The sequence below is a fragment of the Bos indicus genome, chromosome 16 (genome assembly GCF_029378745.1).
Source record: "Bos indicus isolate NIAB-ARS_2022 breed Sahiwal x Tharparkar chromosome 16, NIAB-ARS_B.indTharparkar_mat_pri_1.0, whole genome shotgun sequence".
Classification (NCBI taxonomy): Eukaryota; Metazoa; Chordata; class Mammalia; order Artiodactyla; family Bovidae; genus Bos; species Bos indicus.
Window position 1 is genome coordinate 24,917,904 of NC_091775.1, and position 27,463 is coordinate 24,945,366.

The following is a 27,463-nucleotide window of genomic DNA, read 5'->3' on the forward strand; positions in this document are numbered from 1 at the left end:
ATATTTTGTATACTGTGTGAACTCTTGGGTATCCCTGAAGTCCCTGGTTGTAAACTTGAACCATTCTGCTGTAACATCTTTTCAATTTCCATGTAATACATGTATATCTGTGGCGGATTCATTTTGATGTTTGGCAAAACCAATACAATATTGTACAGTTTAAAAATAAAACAAAATTAAAAAAAAAAAAGAAACTCAGAAGAATGTGGAAGTTCTGGAAAATTTACAACAGGAGACAACTCAGTAAAAGTCATTTAGGAAATTGAGTATCTACTAATTTCTAGGTACTGCTGCTAGGCGTTGGGTGAAAAGTTAAATAGGACATTTTCCCCTCCTTGACTCAGCTCACAGTTGGTTGGGGGACCAGTCAGGTACACACAGCTCAAACGGACCAACAGTAGAAGACTGGGCAAGGTATAGACAGTGGGTGACACTTGGTCATGTCTGACTCATTGCGATCCCATGGACTGTAGGCTGCCAGGCTCCTCTGTCCATGGGATTCTCCAGGCAAGAATACTGGAGTGGGTTGCCATTCCCTTCTCCAGGGGATCTTCCTGACCCAGGGATCAAGCCCAAGTCTCCTGCATTGTAGGCAGATTCTTTACCATCTGAGCCACCAGGAAAGCCCGGAGATAGTGGGCCTGGGGGAGATTAATTAACTCTGTGGTATGGGGAGGAGTAAGTATGTCAGGGAAGCCTTCCAAAAGATGGTTTTTAAAATTCAACTTGAATTCCATCAGGCAGAAAAGAGGGGAGAATATTCCAAAAAGCGAGAACAGATGACAAAGGTGCAGAGGAATAAAGCAATATGCCACATGTGGGGAATTCCAAACAGTGAAATATTGCTGAGCCTAGAGTCCTTGTGGGGAGCGGAAGGAGAGTAAATGTCACCTTGACAGTAATTGTGTTTGCAATGTGCAGAGTGGCCCAACCTAAATAACAAAGACAGTTTATAAGATAAAATATATCTTTTGAGACCCTTTTCCATTTCAGTGATTCACCATTTTGAGTCCTGATTGTTGACATGCAATAAAAACTTACTTTGTTAACCATAGGAGAGCAATCAGGATCCAGTTTATTTTATGAAAGGAACTAACCATGTTTCTCTTTAGCTGGGATAACTCTTGGGTGCTTTACAAAACCTCCCATCTTGTAGTTTTCTTGTTGTGGGTTAAATGAGAGATTGGAGACAGCTTTGTAGCCTATTGAAACAAAGTATGCCCTCAACAAACAGTTACTGATTGATTGGTCAAGTCTATCAGACACTGGATACATTTAAAGCACATGATAAAAAATGTACAGTTTTCTGAATTTGTTATAAGTTCTGCTGAATCTGTCACATTTGATAAATTGGTCATAAATGACTATTATCTGTGAACATTTGTATGAATTCACCATGTTTTTTATTTAGCTCTGTAAAAAGAATATTATAATGCTAACTGCCAGTAACTATTAGTTGAAGAATACATCCTTTGAGCAGTTCAGTGCTTGGCATGTGGTAGAGCAGCACTTAGTAAGTGTTTGTTGAGTCAAAGAACAAATTATTAACAACTTCTAATCAAGGCCTTTGATTCTTCAGCAATTAAATCTCTTTATTCTCATTTTTTACTTTATGGAGAAATGCTGACCAATATGATTTAAGTCACATACATAATTTTATGTTTTTCAGTATCCACGTTTGAAAAAGTAAAAAGAAACAGCTGAAATTAATTTTAATAATGTATTTTATTTAAGCCATGTCAATATATTATGGTTTTGATATATAATCAATATAAAATCTATTAAAGTGATACCTTACACTTTTTCCCTAAGTATTTAAAAATCAGCATGCATTTTATATTCAAGCACATCTCAATCCAGATGATAAATTTTCTAAATTTATCTAAATATGTATTTAGATTTAAGAATATCTATAGTTGCAAAGATAGATTCATTTACCCAAGTTTTACCCAACATAATTTAAAATGTTCCAATAACTGATTCAAATATCAGTTTTCAAATGATTTGAAGTGATATCAAATGAAAAAGTTAGTTCCTCAGTCACAGGAGCAACCAGTCAAGAGCTCAGTAGCTGCCTGTAGTTAGTACCTGCTGTATACAACAATGTAGTTCTAGAGAATTCTGCTCCATAGAGCTGCTGGAAGACAGTGCTCATTCAGCACATTTCAGTGTGGGTTTAGCACCTCATATATATTTTAAATTTTTCTTCTGTCTTTGCATTGTTCCAATTTTTTTCTGAAACCTGTATTATCCTAACACCTTAGAGGTTAGAAATCTCTACATTAAACATGCCCCATTTAGTTAATAATCCTAAGGAAAATTACTAAAAGCCTTAAGATATTCCTTTGGTTATTTCTTCATAGTCACTAGCACAAGAAGCTATACATGTGACACACAAAAATTTGCTTATGAGCAGTCTCACTATTAAGGACTATGGCTAAAGAGTTTTCATTCAATCACAGTACTGCCTCATGCCATTTTAAGGAGGGGTGAGCTCACATTGTAGTATACACTCAATTTTGTAGTTGTTTTTCAGTCACTAAGTCATGACCAACTCTTTGTGACCCCATGGACTGCAGCACACCAGGCTTCTCTGTCCAACACTATCACTGGGAGTTTCCTCAAACTCATGTCCATTGAGTTAGTGATGTCATCCAACCATCTCATCCTCTGTCATCCCCTCTCCTCCTGCCTTCAGTCTTTCCCAGCATCAGGGTCTTTTCCAATGAGTCAGTGCTTTGCATCAGGTGGCCAAAGTATTGGAGCTTCAGCTTCAGCATCAGTTCTTTCAATGAATATTCAGGACTGATTTCCTTTAGGATTGACTGGTTTGATCTCCTTGCAGTCCAAGGGACTCTCAAGAGTCTTATCCAACACCACAGTTCAAAAACATCAGTTCTATGGTGCTCAGCTTTCTTGATGGTCCAACTCTCACATCTGTACATGACTATTGGAAAAACCATAGCTTTGACTATACAGACTTTTGTCAGGAAAGTGATGTCTTTTAAAAGACACAATGACTTTTTTCTAACCCTAGTAAAGTGAAATTTATGTACCAAGCCTAAAACTGTGGGTATGAATAGGATTGTTTGAATGCCATTTTTGGATAGAATTGTTTCTAGTCTATTTTGTTAACCATAATTACGGATTGGAGTTATCCATCTAGTAACAACTGTCTTTGAAAGTAGTTCCACTGCTATACAGCCACCTTTATGGGTTGATTAAAAAAATAAGTATCCCTCATTATAGTATGTAATATTCAGTAAGTTTCAACATGTGAGCACAGTGTAGCAAATATAGCTAAGGGATTTACTGAAGACTTTTAAAACAGTTTTTTAATGTAAAAAAATTTTTTATTGAAGTAGAGTTGTTTACACTGTTGTGTTAATTTCTGCTGTACAATGAAGTGAATCAGCCACATATATACATATATCCCTTTCCTCTTGAACCTCCCTCTCTCCACCCCACCCACCTAGGTCATTACACAGCACCAAGCTGAGTTCCCTGCACCATACAGCACGTTCCCACTAAGCAGCACACAAGAAGTGCACATATGTCCATCCCAGTCTCCCAATTCATCCTCCCACCCTTGTTCACACATCCGCTCTCCACATCTGCATCTCCATTCCTGCGCCTAGGTTCATCTGCACCATTTTCCCAGATTACACATGCATTCATTAATAAACGATATTTGTTTTTCTCTTTCTGACTTACTTCACTCTGTATGACAGACTCCAGGTCCATCCATGTCTCTATGAATGGCTCAATCTCATTCCTTTTTATGGCTGAGTAATAGTCCATTGGAAGGAAGATGTAGCATATACATACAATGGAATATTACCCAAGACTTTGAATGTGTACGTCAAAATTTTAGAAGCTATTAGGCCAGACGTATCATATCTCAGATGTATAATGACCTTATAGGGTCAGGGGAGGGCTGTTGATCTTATGACCACTGCAAGATTGGACTGTACCATATATTCCAGTTATCTTTTTTTCTGTACACCATTAACCTGGTGCATCCATGATTTTGAATAAGCCAGTTGAGTGGAATTTTGTAAAATGGGAAGAAATATGCCTGACTGGGTCACCACACGGATAGATAACATGTGAGTGGACACTGAAAAAACAACATCCAAGCTACCAGTTCAAGGACTGATTCATAATCCAATGGGGTTGAATACACTTTCACAGATGCTTGTTTCCTCTCAGGTTAACAGGTCTATGGGGTTGCACAGAGTCGGACACGACTGAAGTGACTTAGCAGTAGCAGTAACAGGGTACTATTGCCACATAAGGTACTCTTGAGTGGCTGCATCGTGGATTGTAGCAGTGGCTGTAGTTGATCAGAAAAGTACAAGCTTCTATCTTGGCAACTTCAGTACATCTTGATGATTCAGGACCTCTGCAGAAGGACTGAGAAAGCTTGGCATTCCCAATTGTACACCATTTTTTAGTATGCAGCCTTGTAGTTCTGAAGCCTGAATTCTGTTTGAGGAATGGTGATGAACACCTAAGGGATCTTGTGACTTTTTTACTGGCTTTGTGAAATTGAGATGTGTCTACAAATAAAATGTTAAAGAAACAAATACATAGTTGATGGTCTAGAAGCAAATTTATATGCTGGGTGAGATTTTTTTCCTCAGAGGACCTCCGTGCCTGGCATTTTTAAGTCTTTTGTACCATGTTTTAAGGGTCAAGTGTTAAGTTTTCAGAAACAACCTTTAATGAGTCAGGGTAAAAACCATCTGGTGCAAATGGATGAACTTCAGGAGAAAGGAGGGATTTCCCATCATCTTAAGATTCCCATTGGGTTTGAGAAAGTAGCTCAAAAAACTGGATTTATCCCCTTCTATCTCCTGCTCCTTTTATCTTCCAGTCATGAAAGAATGTGAAAAAGACATACTGGAAAGACGAGGAATAGGGAAATGGTATGGTTTTTGTCCTAGAGGCTGAGTGTGCAAAATGTAAGCTTTCAAATTAGATAGAAGCAGCATTGCTTTTTAGGGGCTAATGGGCCCTGGGTAACGCGTTACAGAGGTGGGTCTGCAGGATGTAAGACGTGGCAGGTGGGTGGCAGGGTGATAAAACCACCTGGAGGAGGTAGGACAGGACAAATCAGAGCCAGCTCTCCGCCCTCCCTAAACAAGCTCGCCTAAGTGACACTTCCTTGCGTCCCAGGAAGTGACGATCAGCCAGAGTAGACGTCCTGACTCCCGGGTCTCAGCCACTCCGGGGGTGCCGCGGTGGGCGCCTGGCGATCTCTTCCGCCGGCCGAGTTCCCTAGGAGGCCATCCTGTCCCGGCACATCGGCGAGCCGTCTGGCCGGAGCCCATCGCACAGAGTCCGCAGCACCGCCTCCGAGGCTGCTGGCGCTTTTAGGGGAGCTTTTATGCCCTCTTCCCAACTATTAGGGTGACCCTGAACCCAACGGCTCCCGGGAGAGGGGGACCGAGAGGGCTGGGGGGAGGACAGAAACCGAGAAAGCTGGAGAACGGCGAAGGAGGCGATGAATTTAAGAATAGGAGAAGTCCCGAGATAGCAGATAGGATCCAGCGTAGGATCATGCCCATTCTCCCCCCACCCCCGCAATGAAACGGACAAAAAAGGACCACTCAATTGCATCAGCGCCCTCTCACCTCCCCACCCCCTCCGCCCCGGCAAAACCCAAACACTAATCAAAAATTAAATCCACCAGAAGCTCTGAAAGACTACCGTACTCCGCGGGTGGGGGCGAGAAACAAAAATAAACACGGGGACAGACGGGCGATGGAGCGCGGAAGGAGGAGGAGGAGGCGGCCTCGCATCCCTAATGAGGGAATGAATGGAGAGGCCCCCCTCGGCTGGCGCCCGCCCACCCGGCGGCGGCCGCCAAGTGCCTCTGGGCGCAGCGTGCCGCGCCCGCCGCTCCTCGCGCAGCCGGCTCGGGCCGCACCTCCCGGTTCAGGCGCGGCGGCGGCGGCGGCGGCGGCGGAGACCGCGCGGGACTCTGAGTCTGGGCTGACGCGCCGGGGGCGCGGGGGCGCCGCCGCGCTGGGCCCCGGGCGCGTGGCTGCGGCTCGGCCGGGCGGCGCCGCTCACCTGAGGCGGGGCGTGGGGGCGCGGCGCGGGCGGTGCTGTCAGGGCCGCGGCTCCCGGCTCCCGGCCGCGCTCGGCGGGACGAGCCAGGCAGTGATTTGCGGCGCCGCTTCGCCTTCGGCCATGGCCCGGAGAGCCTAGCGGGGCCCGGACCCCGCCCCCCCCCTCACCGCCCCTCTCCGGCTCCCGCCCCGCCTCCCAGCCTCGGCGTCGCGTCCCGCCGGCCTCGCCGCCCGGCCCGCGCCGGGCAACCGCCCTCGCCCGGAGCCCTCCCTCGCCCCGGCCCGCGTCCCCCCGGCGGCGCCGCCGCGGGAAACGGCTCCCCCTCCTCTTCCTCCGCGTCCTCTGTCCCCCCCGTTCCCCCGCCGCGGCCGCTTGTTGCACCGCCCGCGGCCTGCGGGAGCCGCTCTCCCCGGCCCGGCCCCGGCTTCGCGCAAAGCGGCCGCAACCCCTGCCTCTCGCCCCCGGGGCCCGCAGCAAGCCCGGGCCCGGCCCGGCCCGCGAGACCCCGGCCCGACCCCGCCGCCCGCACAAAATGTCGGCCCGGACGCCATTGCCGACGGTGAACGAGCGGGACACGGAGAACGTGAGTAGCCGGAGCCTCCCCGGCAGCGGTGGGGCCGGGCGCTGCCCCCCGACCGCCGCCTCACCTTCCGCGTGGGCCGCCCGGGGTCCTCAGGGCGGCCACCCGCCGCAGGGTCTCCACCCGGAGCCCGGCGTGACCCTCGCCCCCCGGCTCAGCCCCTGTCCTCCTTTCCAGCCCCATTTCGCTGCTTTGCTCTGAAGGGTGAGGGTTGGGGGGCGCCGTCGGTGGCGCCCTCCCCGCGGAGGTGATCCTCCGGGAGAAGGATGGGGGTGATGGAGGGCAGAGAGGCACAAGGAGATGGCAGAGTGGGCATCCCGGCGGGCTTTATTTCCACTCGGCATTCCGTATTCCCCACCCGAATGTTTGCTTTATGATCACAGACGAGCCGGCCGACTGCCTCTTCTCCCCTTGCTTCTCTGGCTCTTTCGGTCCTTTGCACCCCACCCCCCTGCATTGCCCATGACTTTGCTTTTTATCACATTAGGTCCACAGTTGGGTCTTGGGCACCAAAGGGGAACGGTCGGGAATGGAAGGGACGAGAAGGGGAGTAGAGACGGATGTGTGTGTGTGTGTGTGTGTGTTGGGGTGTGAGTTTATACTGCTGTATGATACTCTTCCATAGAAATGAGTGGAAGAATTTCACCACCCGCTTCTGTGGTCCCAGGGTGACGGCACAATGTTTAAAAGCCCAGTGAAGCCAATGGCTTTTTACTTCTCTTCCTCAAGTCAGTGGTAATAATTCAGGGCAGGTTTTACTTTAAATACCTCTCCTCCTCCTTGGAGTGTCACAAGGTGCATTTCTTTGAGGGAAGGATTTTCTGTGCCTTTGATCAAATTGCCCTCGGGAGTTTTCATCTCGCTGCCGTTGTCCCCAGTGTTTAAACTTCTGAAAACCGAAAGAACCAAATCAGTTGTATTTCCATGTTCTGAAAAGTACAATTGTATGTGAATGCATGAGTTCCTTTGTGGCAAAGGGTTTAAAAAAAATAATTTTTTTTCTTTTGTTTGTTTAAAGCCCTCATGACCTGTAAAGAGGGCCTTGGCTGATGTTTCTGACCGGTTTTGAGTACCCCTTAGAGGGGTACTAAGTTTTGGCCTGCTGTCCAATCTCTGTCAAGTCAACTCCATGACTCTCCAGCTCTTAGTTGGAGAGGCTTCATAGGGTTGGTAAAATAAAATAATGAAGGGCTTTGGCATTCTTAGACAAAAGATGCAAGAGAGAAAACATACAAACTCACCGCTAGAGTGTTGGAGGGAGGTGTATAAACAATTTATTTAATCTTGGAGCGTAGAGGAACGCAGAAACTTGATAGAAGGGAGACGAAATTCTGGTAAGAGACTGTCGAAGATCCAGGAAATTTCAGAGTATGCTTATGTGCTGTTTAGTGTCCTGCATTTCAAATGGTAAAGATACAGTGCAAAGCTGCTGACACCGTAAATTATAACTTAGTTTACAACATAACTGTTTTTTAAAAGCCTGTTTTTAAAAATATAATTGATACATAATTTTGGTTGGGAGATTGAAGAAGATGACAGGAAAAGACCTAAAATTGGGTTAAAGCTGGTTTTAAAGCCAAGGTGGTACAGGATTTTTCTAATAGAAAATCTTCAAAAAACAGTGTCATTCAGTATGAATGAAAAGTAGGCAAATGATGACCTTTGCTTTTATGAGCAAAACACTGTGTTTTTAACCTGAGATAGGTGGAAAAATACATTGTTCTTATTTTCTTTTGGACTGTGACTAGAACAGCTTCTTCCAGAGTCTGGTGTCTGCTTTATACAGACATGAGATAGCATTATACAAATATCTGTCAGGGAATAGTACAAAATGCAGCATCACATGTAAACCAGAGAAAGGGGGGAGTTCAGTTAAGCAGTAGCAGTGTACTACATTTTGCTTCTGAAAGTGAATATGCTATGTAAACTCATCTGCTCTGTTTCTGGACATGGTTTTTCTAAGTTGCTTTTATGATCTTGTCCCTTGTTATTGGTTCCATTGGGCGTAACTCTACTCTCTTAGGCTGCCTTTACCCACATCCTGACTTTCTCCTGATTGCCATGGAAAGTATCTGTTGTACTATAGCTGTTAATTTATCAGCAAGTATGCACTCAGTTTTGTTTTTGAGCTACAAGGGATGCGGAGGTAGTATTAACATTTAAGACAAGGCCTCTCCCCTCAAGGAACTTAAGAAGGAAGGTAAATAGAGTCCCAAAGAAATAATGTACAGTAGAAAGCTGTGTGTAAATATGGCTGAATTGTTTTATAGGTGCTATAGGTTTTTAATCAGCAGGATCACCAGTGATGGCTATTGAATCACCATTCGTGTCTCTGTCTATTCTCTGGTTGGTGGTAAATGTCATTACTCATTCTTGCTTACTTCTCATCAGTGAGATAAAGCAACAAATCTACTTGTTAGCTAATATACAAATACCAGTATGGTAATCAAAATGAGCATTTGTTTGTAGCTGTTTTAAGTGAAATTGACATTAAAAAAAAAAGATTGTGAAAAATTTACATTCGCGTGACTATCAAATGCTGGTAAGCCTTTTGGAATATTAAGGACATAACTAAACACCTTTTTATGATTGCTAAAAATAATTTAAACAAAATAGTTCAAGAACCTTTGAATTTTATTATCATTTGCACTTGTTATAAACATTTTAGTTATACATGAATGGATTTGGTATCTTTGGGAATATGTAGTATCTGCCTTTCACTAATATATATTGAGGGTATATAAGTAAACAATATTATATAAAAAACAATTCAGAAGACTGATGTTACAGCACTGTTAACATTAGTAGTAAATATTCTCCTCTTTACTACTCGTGTATAGTAGAATGAGAAAGAATTGCTTTTCTTTGAGAACATTCTGTGTGTTTTTTCAGAAGTATTTTCTTAGATGAAGGGTTTGTATGTGCATTGTTAATAGGCCTCAAATGGCTAAATACAATAGAACAACTGATGATTAACTTTAAAGGCAATGAATACTTCCTAGTGAAGTAGAAAACATATGTTGTGTATCGTAGAATTAATTTATGCAAACTGTGTTTGATTTTAGGTTGTAAATAAATCCAGAAAGAGAATGGGTATTTGAATGGATATTTCCTTATTTTACCTCTGTTAGATTATACTTGGATAATTGCAGCATGGATATAGAGAATTTATTGCCATTACTCTTTTGTGCTTTTAAATGAAACAATTTTTTTTTTCATGTTTTAAGAAACAATTTTTCTACACAAATTTTCTAAACAATTTTCCTGAAATATGTTTTAGGAAACAATTTTTTTTCATGTTTTAGGAAAACTAATTTTGCTGATTGCTATGGATCCAAAGTGTCCCAGCTAGCTTTCTGTTGTGAAATTTTGATCAGTACGAAGGAAATTAACTTGATTCCTTCTTGGGGTCTTGTAAAATGGACTTTGGATAAATTTATCTTGAAACTTTAATAACAAAACTCTTGATGATGATTCTTTTCAAAAATCCGAAATTCAGTATGGTGACCGTATGGTACTACTAAGGTGGATGTCAGTAGTTTGCCTAATGGGAATAACTGTTAATTATGTGAAAAGGCAGGAGAGAAGCATGCTTTTGCCACTGTGTTGGGTTTTACCAGTACCATGTGCATACATCACGTGTCACGGGACCTATCACATTGCCTTCTAATTGCTGATTTACTTTGTCTCCTTTGTTGTGTATCTCCAGTGCCAGCACAATGACTGGCAGTAATCTATAGGAGAGCAGTCCTATAATATTCCCCGTTTGAATTTTTTCCTTTGTCATCAGAATATATTAGTAACAGTGGGAAGGGAACGTACTACAAAGCCCTCAGTGAAGTGACCTGCCCAAGGTCATAACCAATCTCTGATGTCTTCTACCGTTGCTGTGCTCATGCTATTGCTTCTTCAGGTTTTTGTTTTGTTTCTGTCTCAGAGATTTTAAAAGGACATTCATGATGATATGAGATAATTAGAGGAAGAACAGGGTATGCCATGCTCATCTGATTCCTGAACCTTTGCTCAAAGAAACCTTTGTTGTCCCAAACTTTCTTTAAGAAGCCTTTTGAAATGATTGTAGCCAACATTGCTGTCTGCTGTAACTGAACATCTGTGTATGTATAGTCCATACCATTGGTTTCCAGAGTGGGTATGCAGGACCATCCATTGTGAGAAAAAAAATGTCTTTGCCTTCTATCATCTTCCTTCTGACCTCAATGCTATTATTAACTCTCCTCCTCCTCTCCCTCCCCTCCTCCTCTAAATCTTAGGTTGTTTAGAATCAGCCACATACTTTAAAATGACTGTTCCTTTGCCATTTCTTTTCCATCTCAGGTTTTCCTTTGGAGGTCATTTTCCCTTTTGTTTATAGATATCTTTTGGTGATAATTGTCATAAACTTTTTTTTAAATGTAGAAATGTATTTTGCCCGTTTCTTGAAAGATAGCCTTGCTCAGTCTCCAGTTCTGAGTTGCTTTCCATTGTCTACGTATCACCATTGCTTCTGTTCAGAAGTCATCTGCCAGTATGTTGGTGTCTTTTCTCTCCCTCTTTTTTTAAGATTCTCTTTTTCTTAAGTGTTATACTTTCACTACAGTGTATTTAAGTATTGATTTCTTTTCTTCCTGTTTGCATCCCCTGTCTTTGAATTCCTATTTTTTTAATTAAAAACTAGGATACTTATCAACTATTATTTTTTTTAAACATGGCCTTGCTTCTGGTCTCTTTAGAATTTTATTTTGGTACTCTGATTAGATAATGTTGGACCTTAACTCTCCCATGTCTTAACTACTTTTTATTTTTTTAATTGAAATACAATTGATTTATAATATTGTGTTAGCTTCAGGTGTATACCAAAGTGAGTCAGTTTTATATGTATGTACATATATGACACATACACATATATATTTTCCAGATTCTTTTACATGATAGGTTATTATTACTTGTGCTATACAGTAAGTCCTTGTTTAGCTGTTTTGTATATAGTAGTATGTATCTGTTAGTCCCAGACTCCTAATTTATCTCTCCCTTCCCCTCTTTCTCCTTTGGTAACTATAAGTTTGTTTTCTGTGTCTTTGAATCTGTTTCTGTTTTGTAATAAGTTTGTTTATATCATTTTTTTAGATTCCACATATAAATGATACTGTATGATACTTGTCTTTCTCTGTCTGACTTCTTCACTTGGTGTGATAATCTCTAGGTTCATCCATGTTGCTGCTGCAAATGGCATTATTTTATTCTTCTTTTATGCCTGAGTAATATTCTACCGTGCGTATATACTCCATCGTCTGTAGCCATTCATTTGTTGATTGCTGTTTAGGTTTTCTTCCATGTCTTGGCTCCTGTGAAAATTGGGCTACATGTATTTTTTCGAATTAAAGTTTGCATCTTCTTTAGATATATACCCAAGAGTGGGATTGCTGGATCATGTGGTAACTCTATTTTTAGTTTTTTTCCTGTAATTAATCTTTAGTGAAGTATAGTTACTTTACAATGTTGTGTTATTAATAGTTTCTGCTATACAGCAAGGTAAATCAGCTATACATATATATCCCCTCTTTTTTGGATTTCCTTCCCATTTAGGTCACCACAGAGCACTGAGTAGAGTTCCCTGAGCTACATAGTAGATTCTCAGTAGTTATCAGTTTTGTACATAGTGTATATGTATGCACTTCCATATCCTAGCTGTTGTGAATAGTGCTGCAGTGAAAAGTGAGGTGCATGTATCTTTTCAAATTATGGTTTTCTGTGGATATATGCCCCGGACTGGGATTGCTGGGTCATCAGTCAGTCAGTTTAGTCACTCAGTCATGTCCAACTCTTTGCTACTCCGTGGACCACAGCACGCCAGGCCTCCCTGTCCATTGCCAACTCCTGGAGTCCACCCAAACTTATGAAAATTGAGTCCGTGATGCCATCCAACCATCTCATCCTTCGTCATCCCCTTCTCCTCCCGCCCTCATTCTTTCCCAGCATCTGGGTCTTTTCAAGTGAGTCAGCCCTTCACATCAGGTGGCCAAAGTATTGGAGTTTCAGCTTCAACATCAGTCCTTCCAGTGAACACTCAGGACTGATTTCCCTCTGAATGGACTGGTTGGATCTCCTTGCAGTCCAAGGGACTCTCAAGAGTCTTCTCCAACACCACAGTTCAAAAGCATCAATTCTTCGGTGCTCAGCTTTCTTTACAGTCCCACTCTCACATGCATACATGACTACTGGAAAAACCATAGCCTTGACTAGATGGACCCTTGTTGACAAAGTAATGTCTCTGCTTTTTAATATGCTCTCTAGGTTGGTCATAATCCAAGGAGTAAGCATCTTTTAATTTCATGGCTGCAGTCACCATCTGCAGTGATTGGGAGCATATGATATTCTTTTTAGTTTTTTTTAAGAATCTTCATACTGTTCTCCATACTGGTTGTACCAATTTATATTCCTTTTAAATCACAGTTTCAGTTTCATTACTTGTGATTGATTTGTTCGTATTTCTGCATCTTCCTGGTTCCATCTTGGAAAGCTGTACCTTCCTAAACATTTGTTCGTCTCTTCCAGGTCCTCCATTTTGTTGGCGCGTGGTTGCCTTTAGTAGTCTCTTACGCTCCTTTGTATTTCTGTGGTGTCAGATGTAGTGTCTCCTTTTTCATTTCTAATTTGATGGATTCGTGTCCTCTCCCTTTTTTCCCTCGATGAGTCTAGCTAAAAGTTTATCAGCTTTATCTTGTCAAAGAATCAGATTTTAGTTTCATGGATCTTTTCTGTTATTTTCTTTGCATCTCATTTATTTCTACTCTTTTCTTTATGATTTCTTTCTTTCTTCTAACTCTGGGCTTTGTTCTTTCTCTAGTTGCTTTGGGTGTAAGGTTAGGTTTGTTATTTGAGATTTTTATTGTTTTCTGAGATGCTTTATTTCCTTTTGATTTCTTCAGTGATCTGTTGATTGTTTAGTAGCATATTGTTAGCCTCCGCATGTTTGTGTTGCAGTTTTTTTCCCTCTTAGTTGATTTCCGGTCTCATAATGTGGTCGAAAGAGATGCTTGGTAGAATTTCAGTTTTCTTAAATTTACCAAGGCTTGTTTTGTAGCCTAACATGTGACCTGCTTTTGGTCTGTTGTGTCATTTAAGGCCAATGTTTCCTTATTGATTTTCTATCTAGATGATCTATCCATTAATGTCAGTGGGGTTTTAAAGTCCCCTAATATTACTGTGTAACCGTTGATTTCCCTTTGTGTCATTTAATATTTGCTCAAAGTATTTAGGTTCTCCTACGTTGAGTGCTTATATATTTACAATGATTATATTTTCATGTTGGATAGACCCCTTGATCATTAGGTAGTGCCCTTCTTTGTCTCTTATAATAATCTCTATTTTAAAGTCAGTTTGTCTGGTGTAAGCATTGCTGTCCTAGCTTTCTTTAAATTTCCATTTGCATGGAATGCCTTTTTTCATCCTTTCATTTTCGTTCTGTGAGTGTCTTTATATTTGAAGTGAGTCTCTTGTAGACAGCATGTAAACAGTTCTTGTTTTTTTTCCATTTAGCTATTCTATTTCTTTTGACTGGAACATTCAGTCCATTTAAATTTAAGACAGTTATTGATGTGTATGTTCTTACTGCCATTTTGTCACTTGTTTTGGGTTGTTTTTATAGCTCTTTCCCCCACTTTCTTTTTTTGTGTGTGTGATTTGATGACACAAAATAGATATACACATTTTGTGTATATCTATTAAAATTTTTTGGTTTGTGGTTATGAGGTTTTCATCTAGCTATACACACACACACACCCCCATGATTGTTATAATTTGCTGGTCTCTTAATTGTAAATGCAGTTTTAAAACTCTGCCTTTGTACTCCTTCTCTCAAAGTTACTTTTTTTGATATCATAATGTATATATATATCTAGTTATTTTCTAGATTAACTCCTTATTGTGAATATAGATGCCTTTACTGCTTTCATGTTTTAAACCTCCTGCTAGCTTTGTGTGTGGATGATTTCCAACCTTTATATTTGCCTCTACTGATGAGCTTTTTCGTTTCATGATTTTCATGTTTCTAGTTGTGGCCTTTTCTTTTCTTGCCTGGAGAAATTCCTTTAACATTTGTTGTAAAAGTGGTTTGGACGTGCTAAACTCTTAGCTTTTGCTCATCTGTAAAGCTTTTAATCTCTCCATCACATCTGAACAGGAGCCTTGTTGGGTAGAGTATTTTTGGTTGTGGGCTTTTCCTTTTCATTACCTTCAATATATTGTGTCACTCCGTCCCGGCTGCAGGGTTTCTGCTGAGAAGTCAGCTGATAGCTTTATGGGAGGTCCCTCTTATATTGTTTGTTGCTTTTCCCTTGTTGCTTTTAGTACTCTTTTTCTTTAATTTTTGTCATTTTAAGTACTATGTGTCTTTGTGTGTTCCTCTTTGGGTTAATCCCCTATGAAACTCTGTGCCTTGTGGACTTGGGTATATGTTTCTTTTCCAAGGCTAGCAAAGTTTTCAGCTATGCTGTTTTTGGATAAATTCTCTGCCCCTTTTCTCTTCTGGGACCCCTATAATGTGAGTATTAGTGTGCTTGATGTTGTCCCAGAAGTCCCTTGAACTATCCTCATTTCTTTTCATTCTTTTTCCTTTTTTCCTCTTCAGCATCAGTGATTTCCCCTACTCTGTCTTATAGCTCGCTAATCTGCTCCTCTTATTGTTTAGTTTACTGTTGATTGTCTTTACTGTATTTTTCATTTCTGTTATCATGTTTTTCATTGCTGTTTGGTTGTTCTTTATGTTTTATAACTGTTAAAAACTTCTAACTTCTCTCTGTGCATCCATTCTTTTCTGAGTTCTCTGATCATTTTTATGATCACTATCCTGAACACCTTCTTGGGTAGATTACTTACCTCTAATTCAGGTAGTAGTTCTTCTGGTTTTATCTTGTTCCTTTGTCAAGAGTTTTATCTCGTTCCTCTGTCACCACATTTTGCCTAAGTTATGTTTTATTTATTTATTTTTTGTATCTGGGAGGTTGGCTACATTTTTCAGTCCTGGAGAAGTGGCCTTTTGTTGAAGACTTCCTGTGCGTCCCGGGGATGAAGTCCTCATCACCGAAGCTGTGTGCTCTAGGAGTTCCTCCTGTGAGGGCTGCATGGACCCTTCTGTTGTTGTGGGCTGTATGGGCAGTCTCATAGTGTTGGTTGGCTCCCAGTCCAGTAGTTTGCTAGACCCTGCCTTGTGGAAAGGCTGCTGGCTGCAGGTTAGCGGCACTGTCGTGAAGTGGCTGTTTGTGGAATCCCTAGGTTCCCCAGAGCTTATGCTGGCTCATTGCTGGACAGAGTCATAATCCAGAAGATTGTGGGGCTGTTGCTTGCCCACTGGTGGGTGAAGCCAGGTCCTGGGGTTGATGCTGGACTGCTGGCAGACAGCATTCAACCCTGGAGTCTGGTTGCAGGGCCTAGGGATCCCAGAGGTGGTGTCAGGTCACCCGTTGAGGGTCTGGTTCCTGACTGAGTTGAATATGAGGTCGGGCTGTCCTGAACTTGGCCTGCTAGTGGGCAGGGTGGTGGTCCAACTGGTCTCCGGTCAGGGTCTGGACTGCTGTGGGCAGGCTGGACCTATAGGCTATTGGATTATGGTTTTCTTACATCTAGTGTGTGTCCCCTGGTTGGTGAGGCTGCTCTAGAGGCTAAAGCAGGCTTCCTGGAAGTCAGGGGAGTCAGGATATGAGATTTTGGAGCTGATGGGTGGATCTGGGTCCTGGGCCCTCTGGTGGACAGGGCCATGTCTTGAGGTGTGCTTATAGCTGTTGTGGGCTCAGGAGGTCTTTTTAGCAGTCTGTCTGCTGTTGGGTGGGGCTGTGTTCCTTGCCAGTTAGTTACTTAGAGGCCTTCCAGCACTGGTGCCTACAGGCTGTTGGGAGTGGGGGCAAGCCTTGGTACTAATGAGTTAGAGGGAGGATCTTATAATGGCACCTGCCAACACAAGCATTCATGAGGTAAAAGCCATCCCTCGTGTGAGCTGCAGCCACCCCCTGCCTCTCTAGGAGACTCTCCAAGGTCAGCAAGTAGGTCTAGTCCAGGCTTCTATCAAATAACTGCTTTTGTCCTGGGTCCTGAAGTGTGTGAAATTTTGTCTGCGCCCTTTAATGGTGAATTCTCTACTTCCCCCAGTCCTGTGGGGCTCCTGAAATTATGCCCTGCTGGCCTTCAAAGCCAAATTCTCTGGGGGCTTGTCTTCTTGGTATGAGACCTGGGGCTGGGGAGCATGATATGTGACACAGACCTCTAACTCCTATGGGAGAACTTTGGCAATGATTCTCATTTGTGAGTCACCCATCTGGGAGTATGGGACTTAACTAGGTTTCAAGTCCATAGATCCTACCTGTCTTGTTGCATTTCCTTTTTTATGCCTTTAGTTGTAAATTTTCTGGTGGGTTTCTGATCTTTTTCACTGATGGTTGTTGTGCAGATCATTGTGATCTTGGTGTGTTCTTAAGATGAGTAGAGCTTAGGGTCTTTCTACTCTGCCATTTTGGCCCAGCTGAACTCATGCAGTATTATTCATCCTGTGACTAATTTAGAATAGTGTCCTCTAAGTGCATCCATGTTGTAGCATATAACAGAATTCCCTTCCTTTTTATGGTTGAAAATACTCCATTGAATGTGTATTGCACATTTTCTTTATACACTTAGATACTGATGGACATTTGGGTTATTTTCATATCTTGGCTATTGTGAGTAATTTTCCAAATTTGCTGGCATATTGAGTGCAGCACTTTCACAGCATCATCTTTCAGGATTTGAAATAGCTCAACTGGAATTCCATCACCTCCACTAGCTTTGTTCGTAGTGATGCTTTCTAAGGCCCACTTGACTTCACATTCCAGGATGTCTGGCTCTAGGTCAGTGATCACACCATCATGCTTATCTGGGTTGTGAAGATCTTTTTTTGTACAGTTCTGTGTATTCTTGCCATCTCTTCTTAGTATCTTCTGCTTCTGTTAGGTCCATACCATTTCTGTCGTTTATTGAGCCCATCTTTGCATGAAATGTTCCTTTGGTATCTCTGATTTTCTTGAAGAGATCTCTAGTCTTTCCCATTCTGTTGTTTTCCTCTATTTCTTTGCATTGATCGCTGAAGAAGGCTTTCTTATCTCTTCTTGGTATTCTTTGGAACTCTGCATTCAGATGTTTATATCTTTCCTTTTCTCCTTTGCTTTTCGCTTCTCTTCTTTTCACAGCTATTTGTAAGGCCTCCCCAGACAGCCATTTTGCTTTTTTGCATTTCTTTTCCATGGGGATGGTCTTGATCCCTGTCTCCTGTACAATGTCACAAACCTCACTCCATAGTTCATCAGGCACTCTCTCTATCCGATCTAGGCCCTTAAATCTATTTCTCACTTCCACTGTATAATCATAAGGGATTTGATTTAGGTCATACCTGAATGGTCTAGTGGTTTTCCCTATTTTCTTCAATTTAAGTCTGAATTTAGCAATAAGGTGTTCATGGTCTGAGCCACAGTCAGCTCAGTTTTCATTCCAATCCCAAAGAAAGGCAATGCCAAAGAATGCTCAAACTACCGCACAATTGCACTCATCTCACATGCTAGTAAAGTAATGCTCAAAATTCTCCAAGCCAGGCTTCAGCAATATGTGAACCGTGAACTTCCTGATGTTCAAGCTGGTTTTAGAAAAGGCAGAGGAACCAGAGATCAAATTGCCAACATCCACTGGATCATGGAAAAAGCAAGAGAGTTCCAGAAAAACATCTATTTCTGCTTTATTGACTATGCCAAAGCCTTTGACTGTGTGCATCACAATAAACTGTGGAAAATTCTGGAAGAGATGGGAATACCAGACCACTTGATCTGCCTCTTGAGAAATCTGTGTGCAGGTCAGGAAGCAACAGTTAGAACTGGACATGGAACAACAGACTGGTTCCAAATAGGAAAAGGAGTTCGTCAAGGCTGTCTATTGTCACCCTGTTTATTTAACTTATATGCAGAATACATCATGAGAAACGCTGGACTGGAAGAAACACAAGCTGGAATCAAGATTGCCGGGAGACATATCAGTAACCTCAGATATGCAGTTGACACCACCCTTATGGCAGAAAGTGAAGAGGAACTAAAAAGCCTCTTGATGAAGGTGAAAGTGGAGAATGAAAAAGTTGGCTCAAAGCTCAGCATTCAGAAAATGAAGATCATGGCATCCGGTCCCATCACTTCATGGGAAATAGATGGGGAAATAGTGTAAACAGTGTCAGACTTTATTTTCGGGGGCTCCAAAATCACTGCAGATGGTGACTGTAGCCATGAAATTAAAAGACGCTTACTCCTTGGAAGGAAAGTTATGATCAACCTAGATAGCATATGCAAAAGCAGAGACATTACTTTGCCAACAAAGGTTCGTCTAGTCAAGGCTATGGTTTTTCCTGTGGTCATGTATGGATGTGAGAGTTGGACTGTGAAGAAGGCTGAGCGCCGAAGAATTGATGCTTTTGAACTGTGGTGTTGGAGAAGACTCTTGAGAGTCCCTTGGACTGCAAGGAGATCCAACCAGTCCATTCTGAAGGAGATCAGCCCTGGGATTTCTTTGGAAGGACTGATGCTGAAGCTGAAACTCCAGTACTTTGTCCACCTCATGTGAAGAGTTGACTCATTGGAAAAGACTCTGATGCTGGGAGGGATTGGGGGCAGGAGGAGAAGGGGACAACAGAGGATGAGATGGCTGGATGGCATCACTGACTCGATGGACGTGAGTCTGAGTGAACTCCGGGAGTTGATGATGGACAGGGAGGCCTGGCGTGGTGCGATTCAGGGGGTTGCAAAGAGTCGGACAGGACTGAGCGACTGATCTGATCTGATCTGATTGTGAGTAATGCTGCAAATATCTCTTTGAGATACTGATTCCAATTCTTTTGAATAAATACCTAAAAGTGAGATTGCTGGGTCATGTGGTAGTTCTATTTTTAACTTTTTGAGGCATGTCTACACTGTTCTCTGCACCATTTTACAGTCCCTCTAACAGTGCACAAGGGTTCCAGTTTCTTCACATCCTTGTCATTACTTGTTATTTTCTTTTTTTAAAGAATAAAGTTTAAAACATTGTTTATTTCTTATTTATTATTTTGCTGCTCTGAGTCTTTGTTGCTGTGTGCCACTTTCTGCAGCTGTGTAAGCGGGGGCTTCTCACTAGTGCAGTGCACAGGCTTCTCATTGTGGTGGCTTCTCTTGCTGTGGAATGTGAGCTCTAGAGCATGGGAGCTTCAGCAGTTATGGCACATGGGCTTCCCTGACCCTTGGCAAGTGGAATCTTCCCAGACCAGGGATAGAACTTGTGTTCCCTGCATTGGCAGACAGTGGCATTCCCATTGGACCACCAGGGAAGTCCTGGTATTGGTTTTTGATAAACACATTGTAACACATGAAGCGATTCCTCATTGTGGTTTTGATACGAATTTTCCTGATGGCATTTTCCTAATCCTAATCATTAGTGATGTCAAGCATCTTTTCATATACCCATTGGCTATTTATATATCTTTGGAGAAATATCTACTCAAATTAAAAAAAAAATCACTTTTTTTTTTTTTTGCTGTGGTAACAGTTTCTGAAATATTTTGGCTGTTAACCCTTTTTCACATATATGGTTTGCAGATCTTTCCTTTCATTCCGTATGCTGCCTTTTCACTCAGTTGATTGTTTCCTTTGCTGTACAGAAGCTTCTTAATTTGATGTAGTCCCATTTACTTATTTTTGTATTTAGTAGTCCCACTTACTTATCTGTATTTACTTTTCTTGCCTAATTGCTTTGGCTAGGACTTTCAGTACAGCAGCCTTCTATATCTGCAGGTTTTGCACCTATGGGTTTAATCAGTTGTAGATTAAGAATATTTTAAAAATAAAATTACAGATTTTCATAAAGCAAAAGTTGAATTTGCTGTGCATTGAGCTATTTATGTAGTTTTTATATACATTGTGCTATTACAGTACTTAATAATAATCTAGAGATGATAAAAGTATATGGAAGAATGTGTGTAGGTCATATACAAATACTCTGCCTTTTATATAAGGGACTTGAGCATCTGGATTTTGGTAGCTGTGGAGGGAGGGGTCCTGGAAGCTGTTTCCTAAGCATACCGAGAGACAAGTGTATGGTGTTGAACATAAGAGGCAAGAGTGGGTATCCTTGCCTTATTCCTAATTTTAGAGGACTTTCACTGAGTATGATGTTAACTGTGGACTTTTCATATGTGGCTATTATTTGTTGTTATTGTTCAGTCACTCAGTCATGTCTGACTCTTGCAACCCTGTGAATGCTAGCCCTCCAGGCTCCTTTGTCTATGGGATTTTCTGGGCAAGATTACTGGGATGGGTTGCCATTTCCTCCTCCATGGGATCTTCCCAACCCAGGGACTGACCCCATGTCTCCTGCTTCGCAAGTGCATTCTTTACCCCTGAGCCACCAGGTAATGTTGAGGTAATTTTCCTGTTCCTAGAGAGTTGAGATTTTTTATCATGAAAGGAGTATGAATTTTGTCAAGTGCCTTTTCTGCATCAGTAGAGATGATCATGTGTTTTTATCCTTTGTCTTGTGTGGTGTATTACACTGATTATCATATGTTGACTCATCTTTGTATCTTGGGGATAAATCAAACTTAGTCATAGTGTATGATCTTTTAATAGGCTTTTAAATTTGATTTGCTAATATGTTGCTTAGGATTTTTGCATTTTTATTCACCAGGGTTCTTGGCCTTTAATTTCCCTTTATTGTAGTGTCTTTTTCTGGCTTTGGTGTTAGGGTAGTGCTGGTCTCATACAACGAGTTAGGAGGCATTTCCCTCTCTTCAGTTTTTGGATGAGTTTGAGAAGGATGGGTATAAGTTGTTTATATGTTTTATGGAATTCACCAAAAAAGCCATCTGGTACCAGGCTTTTCTTTGTTGGCAGGTTTTTGGTTACTGATTCAATCTCCTTTCTAGTTACCTATATCCCTAGATTTTGTTTCATTATGATTCAGTCTTGGTAGATTGTGTTTGTAGGGATTTCTTCATTTCCTCTAGGTTATTATTGGTGTGTAATTGTTTATAACAGTCTTTTATGTTCCTTTATATTTGTGTGGTATCAGTTGAATGGTCTTTTTCGTTTATAATTTTATTTGTGTCTTCTCTCTTTTTTAGTTAGCCAAGGTTAAAAAAAAAAAGTCATTGGTTGATCTTTGCAAAAAGTCATTTGTTGACTTTCTCTATTTTTTTTTTTTAATTCTCCATTTCATTTATTTCCACTATTCTTTTAGCTTTAATTTCTTTCTGCTAGCTTTGGGCTTAGGTTTCTTTCTCTTAGTTCCTTGAAATATAGTTAGAGTATTATATACATATATATTTAAATCCAGGCATTTATTGCTATAAATGCCCCTCTTAGTACTGTTATTTCTGTGTCCCATACATTTTTATATGTTTTAATTTGTCGCAAGATATATTTCTAATTTCCTCTTCGATTTCCTTCTTGATCTATTGGTTGTCCAAGACTGTGTTAATTTCCACATACATGTGAGTGTTCCATTTTTTTCTTCCTGTTATTAATTTATAATTTTATACCATCAATTTGGATAAGATATTTGGTATGGTTTTAATATTCTTCTATTTGTTAAGACTCTTTTTGTCACCTGGAGACATACGTGTGCTTTTGAGAAGAATGTGTATTCTGCTGTTGAGTAAAATGTTCTATTTCAGTTCTCTTCATCTAGTGTATAGTGCTGTTTAAGTCTTTTGTTTCTTTCTCGATCTTCTGTTGGGGTTTTGTCCATTATTGAAAGTGTGGTGGTCAAATCTATTGTTGTTGCGTTGCTGTGTATTTCTCCCCTCATTTCTGTCAGTGTTTGCTTTGTATTTAAGTGCTCTGAAGTTGAGTCTATAAATAATTGTTACATCTTCCTGGTGAATGGACCTTTTTATCATTATATAATGTCCTTCTGTGTCTCTTGCAACAGTTTTTGACTTAAAGTTATTTTGTCTGCTGGTTACCATTTGCATGGATATCTTCTGTCATGATTTTACTTGAAGCATATATGTGTCCTTAAATCTCAGTTGAGGCTCGTTTAGACAGCATCTAGTTGGGATTTTTTTTTTAGCCACTCTGACTTGATCAGGGAGTTTAATTTATTTATATCTAAAGTAGTTATTGATAGGGAAGACTTTGCTGTTGCTATTTTGTTGTGTTTTGCCTTATTTTTCTTTTTTTGGTCTCAACATCTCTTGCTGTCTTTATATGTATTTTGATTTATTTTTTTGTAGTGACATGCTTTATTTCTTTCTATTTTTCTATGTGTGTTTATCTTTTGTATTTTCTTTGTGGTTACCATGGGACTTCCCTAAAATACTTCATAGTTGTAGCAGTCTGTTTTTAATTGATAACTTCAATTTCATACAAAAATTCTGCACTTTTATTGCTCCCACCTCAATGCTTTATACTATTGATTGTGCAGATTTGTCTTTTTATATTGTGTGTCCAGTAACATACATTTTTAGTTAGTTTTTAACATACTTCTTTTTTAATGTATTAGAAAGTGCGTTATGCACCATCATTACAGTATTACAGAATTTTGTATTTACCTATGTATTTCTCTTTACTGACAGACTATATGTTTATATGCTTCCTTGTTACTATTTATTTCAATTGGTGGAAAATAGGAGTACAGTGTGTTGGTTTCTGGAGAAGGCAATGGCACCCCACTCCAGTACTCTTACCTGGAGAATCCCATGGATGGAGGAGCCTGGTGGGCTGCAGTTCATGGGGTCGCTGAGGGTTGGACACAACTGAGCGACTTCACTTTCGCTTTTTACTTTCATGCATTGGAATAGGAAATGGCAACCCACTCCAGTGTTCTTGCCTAGAGAATCCCAGGGACGGGAGAGCCTGGTGGGCTGCTGTCTGTGGGGTCACACAGAGTTGGACATGACTGAAGTGACTAAGCAGCAGCAGTGTTGGTTTCTGCTATACAGTAACATGAATCTGTCTTATTATATATACATATCCCCTCCTTCTTGAGCCTGCCTCCCTGCCCCTTGTCCCACTCCTCTAGGTCATCACAAAACACCAGGCTGGACTCCCTGTGTTATTAGTAACTTTCCACTATCTATCTGTTTTACACATGGTATTGTATATTTGTCAGTGATACTTTCTCAGTTCATCCCACCCTCTCCTTTCCCCATGTCCCCTTTCCACAAGTCCATTCTCTACTGGTTCATCAGTACCATTGTTATAGATTCCATGCATGTGCATTTATGTATGATACTTCTCCTGTTCCTATTTAGTGTCTTTTTGTTTTAGTTTGAATGATTTACCTTAACATTTATTGTAAGAGAGGTCTAGTGGTGATAAACTCCCTTAGCTTTTATCTTTGAAAATTTGTCTTTCCTTCATTTTGAAGGACAGTTCTAGATACAGCATTCTTAGTTGGCTGGTGGTTGTTCTTTTCCCCCTTTCCCCTGTTTGAATGTATTATTGCTTTCCCCCCCGAGTCTGCCAGTTTTCTACTGGGAAATCTACTGCTAGGTTTTTGGGGGTTCATTTGTGTGTGGCAAGTCCCTTTTTTCGTGCTGCTTTAAAACTTCTGTCTGTGACTTTTGAGAATTGGATTATAATGTGTCTTGGTGTGTACGTCTTTGGGTTTGTCCACGCTCTTTCAGTTCTCTCGGGTTTCTTGAATCTGGGTGTCTGTTTCCTTCTCCATATTTGGGAATTTTTCCTCTTTTACATTACACTTTGTTCTTTCTTATCTTCTGGGACTCCCATAGTGTAGATGTGTGTATATGCTCAGTTCCTCAGTCGTGTCTGATTCTTTCAGACCCATGGAGCCCACCAGGCTCCTTTGTCCATGGGATCTTTCAGGCAAGAATACTGGAGTGGGTTGCCATTTCCTCCTCTGGTGGATCTTCCCAACTCAGGGGTCAAACCTGTGTGTCCTGCATCTCCTGCATTGCTGGGTGGAATTTTTACCACTGAGCCACATAATCGAGATATTGGTGCTTATAAATACCATAGGCATCCCATTTTTACTTTAGACTTTCTTCACTCTGTTTTATTTGTTGTTGTTGTTATTTTGTTGTTTAGTCACTAAGTCATGTCCAACTCTTTTTCGAGTCTGTGGACTGCAGTCCTCCAGGCTCCTTTGTCCATGCGATTTCCCAGGCAAGAATGGTGGAGTAGGTTGCCATTTCCTTCTCCAGGGAGTCTTCCTGACCCAGGGATCAAACCCATGTCTCCTGCATTGCAGGCAGATTCTTTCCCACTGAGTTACCAGGAAATTTATTTTGACTAGATAATTGCAAGCAACCTGTCTTCAAGTTTGCTTATTCTTTATTCTGCTTGATCAAGGATTGGTGAACCTCTTTATTGAGGTTTTCAGTTTAGTTATTGCATTCTTCAGCTGCAGAACTTCTGTCTGATTCTGTATCTTTGTTGGAATTCTTATTTTCTTCATGCATCATTTTCATAAGCTCATTGAGCATCTTTATGCCAGTTGTTTTGAACTCTTTGTCAGGTAGTACATGTAACTGTTTCTTTAGGCTTGATTTCTAGAGACTTTCTTTCTTTCCTTGCTTGGATCATGGTGTTTTTTGTTTGTTTTCTTAATTTTCTTTTCATGTTCCTTGTAGTTTTGTGTTGTTACTCACACAATTTAAAAATGGCTACCTCTCCTAATCTTTCTGTACTGCCTTGATACAAGGAAGGAGTTTCACCGTTCACCTCAGCTGGAGATTCAGAGAGCTCTCAAATGTTTTCTGTAGTTGTCTTTTTCACTTGTCTGGGTAGACTCCTGATTAGAAAAATTTTAGGACTTTTTATTTTTTTTTAGGGTGGCAGCTTGCAATCTTTTGCTCCCTCTGGTGTCTGTCTGCTGTACCATGGTTTCTCTGAAGCAGCACAACACACTGAACAAGTCTTTTTGTTCTCAGCGGCCACTCGGCATCTAGCATATGCCAGTTCCCATCAGCACCTGAGTGGAGCTGGATGGAAACCAGTCCCTTGGGCGATCCTCTGAAAAGCCAGTGTTGGATGCATGCTCCACTCTTCTCTTTCCCCATTTGTTGAATTTTTAGTTTTATTAATTCAGCTTTTCGTCTCTACCAGTTCTGAGGTTTTCTCTTAGGTCAGTCTGGCATTTTAAATATTCTTTTCATCTTTGCTTACTTTTGTGATTTAATCTACATTTTCTTAAACATCTAATACATAGTTACTTACATTTTGTATCTGGATATTCCAGTGTCTCAGGTCCCTGGGGATTTAGTGCTCTTGTTTGTGTCTACTTACTCACTGTGACTTTTTTCTTCTGTATTTGCTGATCTTTGCTGATGAACTCATATTTGCCTGATTTTTGTCTGTGTGAAAGTTGGGAGACTAAATTGAGGATGATTTCCTCTGCAGGGGGTTTGTGTTTGTGATTGCCCCTAATGGGAGCCCCTACTGACCTGGTTACACTTCAGTCTCCTAATAGGGGTCCTGGCTCAATGAGGGTGTTTTAGGTTCAACTCTCCCTCCTTGTAGTGGGTCCAAGGCTTAGTGTTTGACCCTATAGCAATGCTGGCTTTTGTAGTAGCTTTTAGCTGGAATTTGTTTTTTATATATTTGTTTATTTTGTTTTTTTCTTAGATGTTTCTTTTACCCCGTTCAAGCTCAACAATGCATTTTAAAAAGTGTCCTTTATCTTGGAGGACCCACTACAGGATCTTGCCTGTTATACTGCAGAAAGGCTGGAATAAGTTTTTTGAAAATGGGAGTTCAAAAATGTTTATACTCCTATAATATATTACCCTAAACTGTGTGTATCTGAAATACTCATATTTGTATATTTTAAAATGTGGATTCCAAGCTGTTTATAAGTCTTGTAGATAAAAAAAAATCTTAGTAAACTGTGGAAGCCGTTTGTTACAATTATTAAAATAGTTACTTTTCAAGAACAGCTGATTGTCATCAGGTAGGTGTCTACTAAATTACTTTTATAAAAATTTTTCACATAATTGGTGGATGGATTGAAATGTGGACTTTATAAATAAATAAATGTAACCAGAAATGAGCTGCTTTTATTTGTATGGGGTACTTTTTAAAGTCCCTGATAGTCATTGAAATTAAATATTGACATAAGCTTAACTTACAATCCGGAGAAGGCAATGGCACCCCACTCCAGTACTCTTGCCTGGAAAATCCCATGGACGGAGGAGCCTGGTAGGCTCCATGGTGTCACTAAGAGTCGGACACGACTGAGCGACTTCACTTTCACTTTTCACTTTCATACATTGGAGAAGGAAATGGCAACCCACTCCAGTGTTCTTGCCTGGAGAATCCCAGGGACGGGGGAACCTGGTAGGCTACCATCTATGGGGTCACACAGAGTCAGACACGACTGAAGTGACTTAGCATAGTGTAGCGTAACTTACAATCAGTCCTTCAGTCTCTGTATCACCAATTGTTAAACCAAAATTTTAAAAATCAGGAAACACGTTTATATTGTATAATATTAGTAATAGTTTATTAATTACTATAAAGTTTGCTCTACACTAAAGTTTTAGTGTATTTCCAAGAACCTTTCACCTGTTTTATGTTATGTTTTTTATGTACAAGCTCTGTTAGTGAAGTAATACATATATAATTTGTGTCGGTACTCTTAAAGTGGTCTGTGCCTGAAGATTTTAAAGATTGGGCACTTGATCTAAATTTTGAAGGCCATTCTGTATCATAAAGGTTAAGACTACAGTTCCTCTGTGTATAAATTTTATCTTCCTAACTCAACTGAAAGTTTTCTGAGGTTAGTGATTACTTCCAAATTACTTGTGTA

At 40.9% G+C, this 27,463-nt stretch overlaps 1 protein-coding gene across 7 annotated transcripts in view; it reads left to right on the forward strand.

The window, feature by feature from the left end:
- The first annotated feature begins 6,327 nt into the window (after positions 1-6,327).
- MARK1 (microtubule affinity regulating kinase 1) overlaps positions 6,328-27,463 on the forward strand; it is a 139,728-nt gene continuing 118,592 nt past the window's right edge. For 4 of the 7 annotated variants that reach the window (XM_070767969.1, XM_070767971.1, XM_070767970.1 and 1 more), the window contains exon 1: positions 6,475-6,664. In XM_070767969.1, coding sequence (XP_070624070.1) covers positions 6,614-6,664 — 51 coding nt within the window. In that variant the 5' untranslated portion in view covers positions 6,475-6,613. Of the gene's footprint in view, positions 6,665-27,463 lie in introns of all 7 variants that reach the window. The other 3 variants (XR_011560749.1, XM_070767973.1, XR_011560748.1) reach the window with 2 other exon arrangements.